General features: G+C 37.4%; 1 protein-coding gene across 1 annotated transcript in view; it reads right to left on the bottom strand.

The window, feature by feature from the left end:
- Lrp1b (LDL receptor related protein 1B) overlaps positions 1 to 12,012 on the bottom strand; it is a 1,445,827-nt gene that overhangs the window by 573,055 nt on the left and 860,760 nt on the right. Inside the window, 2 exon segments of the mRNA XM_050139953.1 lie at positions 1,695 to 1,922; positions 4,239 to 4,370. Coding sequence (XP_049995910.1) covers positions 1,695 to 1,922; positions 4,239 to 4,370 — 360 coding nt within the window.

Raw genomic sequence — 12,012 nt, 5'->3', positions numbered from 1 at the left:
GATCTGCACAGAGTCCTCTGGTTTTATGTTATGACTCTTGGTATGGTGTTCTTTTGAGACTCCTAACAGTGGTAGCAGCTGTACCTCTGACCATTTTGTCTGCTCTGGAGACTCCTTTCCTCCTATTAGGTTGCCTTTCCAACCTCAAGAAAAGGGCTTTTGTCATGTCTTATCGTATCTTGTTTTGTATTGCCTGACTGCCATCTTCTGGGGATCTGTTCTTTTCTGAAGATGAAAAGGAGGGTGAGTGGTTCTGGGAGAATCATGAAGTGGAGGTATAGGTGTAGTAGATGGAGGGGAAACTGTGGTGGGGATGTATTGTATGCAAGAAGAATATATTTTCAATTAAAAAAAGAAATAAAAACACACTGTGAAGGATCAAAAGGCAGTCACATGCAGAGGAGAGACTAGAACTTCAGAGACCATCCACAGGACTGCATAAGGACTGATGGCGAGGTAAAGTCAATAGACTACTGTGGGAATGTGTGACACTCTGATGAAGTCTAAAGCCAAACTTTCAAGAGTTCATTGCTGGTTTTGATGCTGCTAATGGAACTTTAGACCAGTCTGTATTAGTTACTTTCTCATTGCTGTGACAAAACGCCGTGAATGAAAAAAGTTTATGGAAGAATCCCACCATAAAGGAAGGCAGCATGTGTACACACAGATAAGAAACATTGCTTCTGCTTGCTTTAATTAATTTTCCCATAAGGATTTGGGTTAGTGGTTTTTCTTCTCACATCTTTTGGATTTATACTATGACTCTCAAAGACCTTCCCTACATATATCCTCTAGCAAGACTCCACCCTTAAACCTTCACAAACAATACCACCAACTACCGACTTAGTGTTCAAATACACAAGTGAGCATATGGGGATTTTTTCAATGAAAGCACCATATTGTTTTTTAACAAGGCTGCACTCTGGAAAAAAGGCAAATCCACTGAATCTGTGAAGAACAGGAGCCACTTTAGTAGACCCTCTACCTCTCCCTTCAGGTTAAACTCTGTGCATAGCCCGGGAATCTCTATTAGATATCATTGGTAAAGGGATCACTTCCAAAGCAAAGCAAATGTCTCACTCTGCCCTCTTCAAAACAAATACCATTCTGTGTATTAACGTAAGCTGAAGCATAGAAATCAGTGCTAGTTTATATATGTCTTTATGTAATAATATTCTATTTCTTCAGCTCCCTGGGTTTGTCCGTGCCACTGAGTCATCTTGTCATCTTGCCAGTCATTTTGGACTTTTTTTTTTTTAATGCAAGTGAATCTGCTGAGAGCTTATGGGAAAGCTTCTGGAATATCTCTCTGTATAATATTTTTAAAGAGAGGTTTGATTCTGCAACTTAATTCAGAGGACTGAGCCAATCCTTGCTCTATATGTTATGCTGTCTTCATGTGAGTAGTGTTTCACAGCAGAAAAATAAAAGTTTCTTAATGTGTTTAGACATTTGAAAATTTTCATTTGCTTTGGACTTTTTCCTTTGAATGGAGCTAAATTTCTGGTTATCAAAATAGTGTGTGGTTTAACTGCGGCTTTTGACTTTTGTAGGTAGATGTGGAGTAAATTGTTGAGTCTGCGCATAACCAATTCCAACTTTCAGTGGAGCTGAACAGTGCAGGAAGAATGTTAAAGAAACTGTTTACTGCAAATGGAATAAAAAACACTGCCGGGGTCACACAATTCTTTTACCTCTTGAAATAACTGTTTCTAGCCCTGTTCCATTAATGAAAGCCCGTGTTATGGTTTGTGTTTTGATGTCTGTCCAGTACAAACGTTCCTCAGAGGCATCAAAGTCTATTACAGCAACATCATCGATGTCTGGAACAGTGAAGGCCGTGATGAAGTTCACATACGGATTGTCAATGTCCACTCCTCGGATCTCGGAACGTCTTGCATAAAGAAGAAACTTTTTCATTTCTAGGGAAACAAATTAAAGTGATCATTTTTCTTATATTGTTGACAAGTTTAACACAGTCTAGAAATTCTAAAATAGCAACTTTCAGTGGTTTCAGTTTTAACACAAGAGAATAATTAAAAAAAATATCTGATGGAAACAATGTATAGATTATCTATCTTGAAGGTACTCACAACAAGAAGCTGTAAAACAGGTTAGAAAGATCTTTGAGTAATACTAGTGGTTTAGTTTGAAATGTCAAGGAATTCTCAGTACTTGATTTTATCTCAAAATAGCTAAATGTTGCTTACAAAAATCAGGTGTGGACTTGCTGGCACATTTTCGAGTTCCGTGGCTACATAGTGAGAACCTGTCTCAAAAATTGACCCAAACAGAAAACAAACAAGCAAAACCAGAGCATGTTGCATATATGTTCTCAACAACCATATTTCAATACCTCATATTTGAATTTAATTAAAATAAAATTGCCTTTTGTTAAATGATTTTTAAAGTACTTAAGAATATATCTGCCTTAAAATGTCACTGAATAAAATTACACATTATTTTTTTTTAAAAAAATCAATTCATGTATTCCCTATCAAAATCAGGGTTTATCTAGTCTCCAGATATTATTGTAATTTTTTTTTGTTCTGGTTTTGGGCACTCTTTTTATACTGTTTGTGATACAAGAGTTACAATTATTCTAACATGTGCTGTGGTTAGGTTGTTATTATATTGAGAAAACCACTAGTCTAACATGAGTGTCCATGGTACACACTTGTTACAGCACTACTCTTCATATAGATCAAGACAGAATGCCTGACATACGACTCCTGGATTCTATGCGGGAGCCTTTAAAATCCCCAGCATGCTCTAGTCCCTACACTCTTCATTAGCTGATGGGTGTTGGTCATTTCTCTGTGGGGCTGGACTGTCAAGGGCAATATTAAGAGAAAGTGGGCACAGTGAATGCCATTCATCTTCAAGTCTATAATATGCATGCACCCATGCCATGGGTATACTACTTGTTATATAACTTCATCATGATAAAAGGTGGGACATGCTCCTCCCATCAACATACCAGAGCCCAAGAAAGATAACACCTCAATGAACCTGACATGGACCTCTGGTTTGGTGGAACATGCAGCTGTCCATCCCAAATATTTGTTTTTTCAAGTACCTTTTATATTGGTATATTGTGTTTTAATAAATAAAGCTTGCCTGAAGATCAGAGAACAAAGCAGTGATACCAGTCAGTCATACAGGCCACTGAGTGGTAGCATACACCTTTAATCCCAGGATTTAAGGAGACAGAGGCAAAGAGATCTCTGTGAGTTAAAGGTCACCCTGGGCTACACAAGATTGAATCCGTCTGAAAGAGAAACAGACCTCACTCAAAGGTAATCCCAGCTCTTGGGATCACATGCCTTTTATCCTAGCACTAGAGAGGTAGAGACAGGAGTATGGTTGGGCAGAGAGTGGCGTATAAAGCAGAAGAGACAGGAATTCAATGGAGTGTGGGGTGTGGAGTCTCCAGGATTCAGAGACAGGGCCTCGCCCACTTTTGGTCTGAGGTAGAGGTTAGAGCCAGTGACTGGCTGCTTTGCTTTTCTGATCTTTGGGTTGAACCCCAATATCAGTCTCTGAGTTTTTATTATTTGTGCTACAACCTTTTTATCCTAATTACTGCTTGATGGCCTTCTGTGCCCTTTTATAAATAAACATAAGCATGAATCTGCATCAGAAGAGCAAGACCAGCCTTATACTAACTGCACCGAATTAAAGCCACTAATAATAGACTCATAATTTAGCATCTGATAAAAGACTCTGTTTTCTATCCTATGGATTAAGTAACTACAAAGAAAAATATGTATTTTCATTAATACAAGTTATTTAGTGTGTGTGTCCAAGTTATACAGTTTATTTTTTGTTTGTTTGTTTTCATTTCCCCTCAGGCTGACAATGCGCTACAAAAGGAACAGGAAATGAAAGCTGGTGAGAACCTCCTGCTATGCAGGTGACCTACATCATCGCTTCCTTGAAATGCACATATACTCATGCATCTCTCTGTTTTACAGAGCTAAATTTTGCTAATGCATCAAATAAGAAAGTAGCAAGAAAAAAATGAATAGGGTAATAAATAACAAATATAGCATAGCACATGTTAAGGGATTTTCAGTGACCTCAGAAATAGCTGAATGTTAATAGGGGCTGCCAGCCGTCACAGCTAATGTGTTCTTAGAGATACTCCAGACCTCTTCCACTTCACTGTGAGTACAATGCCTGCAGAAGGGGAAATATCTCCATTCAGATTTGGCTAAGAACTGTGGGAAACTCACCATAGCAGGTCTTCTTGTCGGAGGAAAGCTTCATTAGGTGGGGGCAGGCACAGGCTGCACTCCTGTTATGATCGATGAGACACAGGTGAGAGCAGGGGCCTCTGCCTTCATTGGCTGCACAAGGATTGGAAGCTGCCAAGGACACAGTGAATTAGCCACAGTGAAAAGGGAGAATGTAAGACTGATTCACTTAATGATCCAAAGTAAAATTTTCCTTGCCGAGACGACCAGGTTCTGATGAAAATGGCAGGTAGTTGCGCACATCCCTGGAAACCTTCCTTCCCATATAGTTCACAGCCAAGATAATTGTCTTCATGCCCCCTCTTATTACAGATGAAAGACATTTTGTGAATTAAGGAGAGAAGTTATTTGGAATCATTGCTTTGCTAACATAGAGATAATCCATGTTGTATAACAAATTCCAATTGTAATATTGAGTTAGACTTCAATTCCCAGCCTGCCGAGTGCTTGGACTCCAACTCCTAGCCTGCCAAGTGCTGATGCCTCCTTTGGGAGGGTCAGGACCACGCCCACAAAGTATTTAGGCTCACACCAGAAAAAGGAACAAGTGGTCCCCAGGATTTGTGTGGGCTCCTCTCCCCGCCATGCTGTCTTGGTCCACCAGAGTTGTGCATTTATTAAACACGGGCATTTTAGTTTGCTCTAATCTGGTTTAACTGGAGTTCTTTGCATTGGCAGAGCACCTTTTCTTAAAATTAAACCAAACACCAGTAAAGTTCAGTTAGATCCTGTCATAAATTTTGGGAGTTCCAATGGATATCTTCATGTTTCTAACCTGTCTCAGACACCGACTCCTGATCTGGACATACCACTCTTGTGAATGTGCCAGGGAACCACTGTAACAAACTTCCTCCTTTTTCTCCTACCTTCCCTGGGTACATAAGACATGCTAGGCAAAGAACCCAGCACTGAGCTACTTCCCCTGTCTCTCTGTAATAAGTTGGGATGAGATTTCATTTAATGCTTTGTGTGTGTGTGTGTGTGTGTGTGTGTGTGTGTGTGTTGGTATGCAGTGACATGTCTGTGGACATCAGAGGACAATTTGCAGAAACTGATTCCCTCATTCCACCATGTGGGTCCTAGAGATCACATTCAGACCATCATAGTCTGTGGTGAAGAGACTTCACACGCTGAACCATCTCTCTCCTGCCCCAAAGATTTTTTTTTATATCAATTGATCAACAGCTATCATCTTCATTCTTATTTTAATAGCGCTTGCCTATTTGTTAAATAGTTTATTATTTCATTGTTACTATTATTTATTCATTCTTAAAGAATAAAGTCTTTAGATCTAGTCTATTAGATTGAAGGCAGAATGAGATATCCCTTCTGACCTCGATGGTAGGAATTTAGCCTTCAGCTAATGAATAATACCTTTCTAGCAGGGGATTTACTGTCCTGGGTAAGCAGAGTCAAGTCATTCCACCAAAACTATGCAACGATATATTGAAAAATGGCAGGCACAGGGAGCTCTCTCTGATCTTCTCTGTCAACTTCTTCTTTGAAAGAAGAAATTTTTGACCTTTCCCTATAGTTACTCCTATGCTTGTCTTGTGAAAGGTGCCTTTTAAATCTCTAGAGGAAATGGGAATGCTTATCTGAATAGAAGAATACAAACAGAGCAGCATCAGAATGCCCTCTCCATCGTTCCAGATCATATTTATCTAGCAGTGTCCTTGTTTCATCAAAAGGAGACAAAATGCATAGCTTGTAGCATTTCTTCCCTCATAGACTCCTTGCGAATAAAACTTCATTCAAATGAGTTTATAACTTTTGTTGCTGTAACAGTGGTTTCACCTGTGATACAGGACTATAAACAGTTTATTTCCCAACCCCCAGTAGTGAGCATTAGTGTTATAAGATTGTATGCCACAAAGAAGAGGCACTGAGAAGACGTGATCAAGATGGAGGAGATGAGAGTAATTAGCTGTATGCAATAAGTATGTGGGGGTTCATCCTACTCCCAACCTGAAAATGGCAAAACAGAAATTTCCTTTGTACTCGTTAACAATAAATATTTTTTTTAAAGGGGGAATAAAAATTTCTGCAAAAAAGTCATCTGCTAAGAAAATCTGTTAACAAAAGAAACCAACAGAAAAGGATAGACGTCGTGGGCCTGGAGACTCCTCATTGCAAGTGTCTCGCCACCCATGTTCCCATGCAATCTGTTTTGTCTCACCCTTTAACTTAATTTGCATTAATCAGAGTCCCAAAGGGATTGTTAGAGTTATAGAAGCAAATCAGCAGATGTAAAAGATGGAGGTGGGGTTTTGCTGCAGGAGAGGCAGTGTTCTAGCAACTGGAGCCAGGGCTCCCAGTGGCTGCAAAGAGAAAGAGAAAACTCAACATTCCCTACACTTGAAAAACAAAACAAAACAAAAAAAGAAAGGGGGGAAAAAAGGACTCTTCTTAGAGCAATTAAAAGCAGATTCTTTAACTGCCATTATTAGGTACTTGATTTCACTCTGTCTTTAATTTTTAATATAAAATAATTCTCTTCGAAGCATGCTACAATTATAAACTCCCCTTTAAAAAAAATAAATCAAACATCTTAAAAATTCTATGTCCTTAGAATAAAACCATACACTGATTTTCTAGCCCAATGTCTATATTAATGGCAAGGCTATAATGTATAATTCACAATATTTTCTGCTTCACAGCTTGGAAAATCCACAAAGAAATCTTGCCTTCCATTTTAATCTCATTTCACTTTGAAATAATGCTGCTGAGTCTTTTAAAAGTTTCTTTCTTAGTAAACACCTGAGAGTAGTTCTCTATTTTAATGGCTCCGTTGAGGCATTTGGTTCACAGGGCATCTTTTGTCACAGAAAGTGGGGATTAACAGATGGTGACCCAGGAGCAAGTCCAGGCTACTGACCGGTTTTGTGAAGTTTGAATGAATCCATAGCTGACCACATTAATTACATATTATCCACGGCTGCTTTGGTGCTGCCAAAAGAGTTTATCGATTTTGGCAGAGGTTTCCTGATTCACAAAACCTTCAAATACATCTTATTCAGAAATGTTTTGTCAACCATTGATAGGAAATAATTAATGGTTTTCTGCCAAATACTATTACAAATCTCTTATCAATACAGAGGTTGTGACCCTCACCAAACACTGCTTCTTTGTATCCGAGAGAGAGAAAGAGGTAACTATTATGGAATGCTATAAGCACTGGGTAGTTTTTTTTTTTTTTTTTTTTCCTAAATCCCATGAAGTCAAACAAAGATCCTTAGAGATACCAGTGTCATCTCTCCTGATTTACACAGTCTAACAACTGACTAAACTCTCGGTTGTTCCAAACATAGAGCAGTGAGGAAATGTGTCAGTAAAGACCCCTTTGTTATTGCATCAAGGAACATTATTTTTGATCATTAATGCTTGCTCAGTTCTCTCTGATTCTGCGACCACACTCAGTGCAGGCATGCTCTGTCTTCTATATGGTTGACTGAAGTTACTTTAGTAATCTCTTAATTTTTAGTCTCCACCCACTACACTTGGTTGTCTTTCTAAAAGACCTGACAGGCTTGAGGAGTTTACATGGGTTCCCATTGTTCCTTCACACAGACTCAGTAACCCACTTCATCTGGGATTCCTTTACCAGGTCCACCAATTCCTCCTGGTCAGCTTCCAGCTCTTTATTACTAACTATTATTCTAAGTTTTTTTTTAAGCATTAACCGTTCTTTCAAGCAATAAAACATTTAAGATTTGAATCATTTTCTTCTGCTGCTTTATATAATTATTTTTTTCCTCTGGCCTTAAACTTTCAGAATTGTATTGTATTTTTTTTTTGGTTTCTTTATTTGTTTCAGAGATCTGCCTGTCTCTGCCTCCCTCTACGAGTTCATTTATTTTTATTTGTTATTATGCTGGGGACTGAGCAAGGGTCTTGTGTATGCTCAGTAGTCTATGAACTTATTTGTTATTGTACTTGTTTTGAGCCTAGTGTACTCTGTGTGATCAACACTCAATGGATTTGTTTATTTATTTGTTATGGTACTGGGATTGAACCTACAGTCTTGTGTGTGCTGAAGGCTACTAGAGCAAGAAAGTTTCTATAAAGCAGCAGGCAAAGAAATTGCCTATATTTTAATGCTTTTTAGAAAAATGTCAATCTTTACATTTAATATTGGATATTGATTATTCAATTAATATTAATTATTAAAACATTGTTACAACCTTATCATTCATTTAAAATGAATTTTTACAAAACTGAGAAATTATCTCAATAATTATTTTTATCTCTATTAATATTTTAAGAAAAGGAACCATGCTTAATTGGTACTAATGCATACATAATATGCATCATTACTGTTTCTACTAATTTGCTTCATTGGCTAGCAAAATCCAGCTATAATTCTGAACACAAAAATACCCTGTAAATTCCATAAAACCATCTTTACATCAACAGAGGCAGAAATACTAGCAGAAGAAAGGTAGTATTCCATTTGCCTTATTTAACTGTTTTCTAAAAGTCAATATAACTAATCAATTTGTCAATAGTGGGTGAATATTTTTTTCTTATAAATATTGTCAAATTTTTTTTTCTAGAGAAATATTTTACTGTACCAAGTGGAAGCATTTATTATTACATCTACTTTTTGAGAAACAGTGTCTATCTTTTTGTAAAACACAATGGATACATGTCATAAAAATGGTCAACAAAAACAATGCCCCAAATACCCGCTCATAATGTCTGACTCCTGTCATTTCAGCCTCTGAGAAGCCAAGGTAGAAGGACCATGGAGAATTCAAGCCTCCCAGGACTAAGTCAGATGCCCTCTCAACAGTCAATGCCAACAACTCAAATGACAAAGTGACTCACTTTCCAAAATCAAAACAACAACTTATTCTAAGACCCTGTGTTAGGAAATCTGCTGTGAACTTGGAAGCCTCATTAATGACTATTTCAGTTTATAAATACAAATTGTCCCCATTTGCAGAAGAGTAAACTTTGGGAGGGTTAAAAAAGGTCACATCATGCTACAATTCTTAGTTTTTGATTCAGAAAATAAAACATGAAGATCATAATACCCCATCTTTCTAAATAATCGAGCATTTAGGTTCATCCTCTCTGTCACTAACACCCCTATATGTTGGATACTTCGTGGAAAGCAGGAGATAATAACATTGCTAAAGGGAGAATTCTTACAAATCTATTTAACCTGGTGAATTTTTCACCTACAGTGAAACTCCTCAGTATATTCCCCATTATTTTACTTTTGTATTTTTACATGTTTCTTTGAGTGCAATGCCACATTTAAATGATTTAAAAGCTTTGCACTTTGGCCAATTCAAGATAAAAAATATAAGCATCTAAACAACAAAAATTAATATTTCTTGAAAAATAATCCGACTTTATTAACAGATAATAAGGCCCCCTTAAAGCAGGCTTTATTCAGACAACATGACTGTTCTTTCAAGAGAACTTGTTGGGAAATTTGTGGACCAGATGAAGAAGTATGATAATATGACAGTTATAAGATATTTTGTGAAAAGATTCCAAGCAGAGCAATAAGGAAACCTATCTTTGATATACCATCTCTCTTTAATCCATGTATCTATCAATTATCTGCATTTCTCTCTATAATCTGTGAACAATTTAAATAACAGCCTCACTCTCCCTACATGATTTGTGGACGTTAACAGGCAGCCAAAACCACTAAACATGATGACAATTTTTTTTTTTATTTTAGCAGATCTGCAAGAAACAAATATGGAACTCACTGTAGTGTTCTAATCTCTCAGTTTTGGGCTGGCACTTTCTTAGTTACCTTGATCTCCACATTCTTGTGTGCCGATTTCAGCTTTCTCCAATACTCTGTCCTTCATCTTGTTTTCTGGACTATTCTTTAGAAATCTCTACTTCAATGTCTAACCAACTGATTGAAAGTTTTAGTTCCAGCCCCAACACTTCCTATTTTTAAATTGATTTTTTTCAAATGTATCCACTAAACTGTGTTTAATAAAACTATGCACTCCAGACTGGTTTATGTTGTAAAGGGCATCTTAGCCGTATTTTCACATGAGCCTTCTCTGGACTTAAGTTGCTAACTGATTGTTATTTTATGCCTCAGCCTGACTTGGTAGGGAACACCTAGATAGTAGAATAGATGGAGACATGCTTCTGAAAATAGCAACATTAAAATAAATATATTGAGAGAACATTGTGAAAACACTAGCATACGAAACAGTATATTGAATTTTAAGAGGTTTTATTTCTCCAGTTTAGGAGACACCAACAAATCCACAAGGAACTGAGAAGGAAGAAGTGGAAAAAGGACAAATGAAAAAGGTCAGAGCCATTCCTCACTTGTGTTGGCACAGCCCTGCTCTGTTGCCACCCACCAGTGACTCCCCACACATGAGAACCCCTGGACTGGAATGAGAATTTTTGCCATTGCCCCCTTCTTATTCTTAATCTTTGAACCTTTGAATCTGATTACACCACCAATGTTCCTGGTTGTCTAGTATACATCTATAGTAGATTGCTAGCCATCTGAGTTTCCGTAATGATATATGATGGCACCAAGAAGTAAATAAGCCTCCCTGTCCCATCTTTGTGTGTGTGTGTGTATGTATATAATTTTATAATAATATACAGTATATATGTAATTCTTCGTGTACACATTTATGTATTAAAACTCTTCTAAAATGATATTTAGATTAACCCATATTTAATACATTTTGTTAAATGCTAAAATATTTGCTAGATCCACAGATCTACATATTATCTTCTATAGCTCACAAATGATAAAAACACACAAAGAGTTTAAACAACATGCTCATAATGTCCAATTGTAGTTGCATGGTACATCAATTTAGACTTAAAACCCTCACTATTGCTCCGTCATGTCTCATACCTATGCTTTATTGGTGGTGGTAAAGCAAAGTCCTATGTAACTCAGACAGTCCTCAAGCTCCTGCTCTTTCTATCTTAGCCTTCCAAGTGCTAAGATTACAGGTATGAATCAGCCTGTCCAGGTAAACTTTGGTTTATTTCTTCCTACTCTCAGATAACGATGGTATTAGGAGTCAAAAGGAACTCAAATAGGTTTTCAAAACCTCTAAGTCTGGTACCTGAAATGGAAATTTGTGAATACAATGAGCAGTTGATTGTAAGGGAACTGCTGTCAATGCTTGTCTGAATTCCTTGCTTGGAAACACTGGGAAGCTCAAGGTATTCACAATCATCATTTCTTTAATTTGTGAAATCTGTTTTTCACTCTTTTAATAGACAGTGAATGCTATATGTCTCAAAAGGCAACATCCTACTGTGATCCTCAAAGTGTTATTCACCAGAAACGAGGGACTGCTGTTTCCCTGAGAGAATACTGCGCCTCTGTCGCCAGATTGTTGTAATTCCCCCCTTTACATTAACAAATACTGGCCATGTCCTGGGTCTTCTTCTGTAAACATTAAATGGTCGCTTCTCTGAAGCAGATGAACAAGGCAGATAGTGATTACTGGATACTCTGTGATAAAAAGCGGGGGCAGGAGGCAGGAGAACATGTCCTGATCACTCAAAATGAACTGAATTTATTTAGGAAACAGCAAGTTGCCACTCTCTAAATGTAAATAAAGACTGTATTTCCTGAGTCCTGAGAGAATCCTTTAAATTACATCCACAGAAGAAAATATTCCCCATTGTATGCAAATAAGTGAAGTCACAGAGAAAACATTTTTATTTAAGTAAACCTGCTAAAACACCTTTCTCCAACCACATTACCACTCATTTTTCATATAAA

Source organism: Alexandromys fortis, unplaced genomic scaffold (genome assembly GCF_014885135.2).
Source record: "Alexandromys fortis isolate MF-2015 unplaced genomic scaffold, M_Fortis_MF-2015_v1.1 scaffold_33, whole genome shotgun sequence".
Taxonomy (NCBI): Eukaryota; Metazoa; Chordata; class Mammalia; order Rodentia; family Cricetidae; genus Alexandromys; species Alexandromys fortis.
The sequence above is the reverse complement of the archived record's forward strand: the minus strand, read 5'-3'. Positions and strand labels throughout refer to the sequence as shown.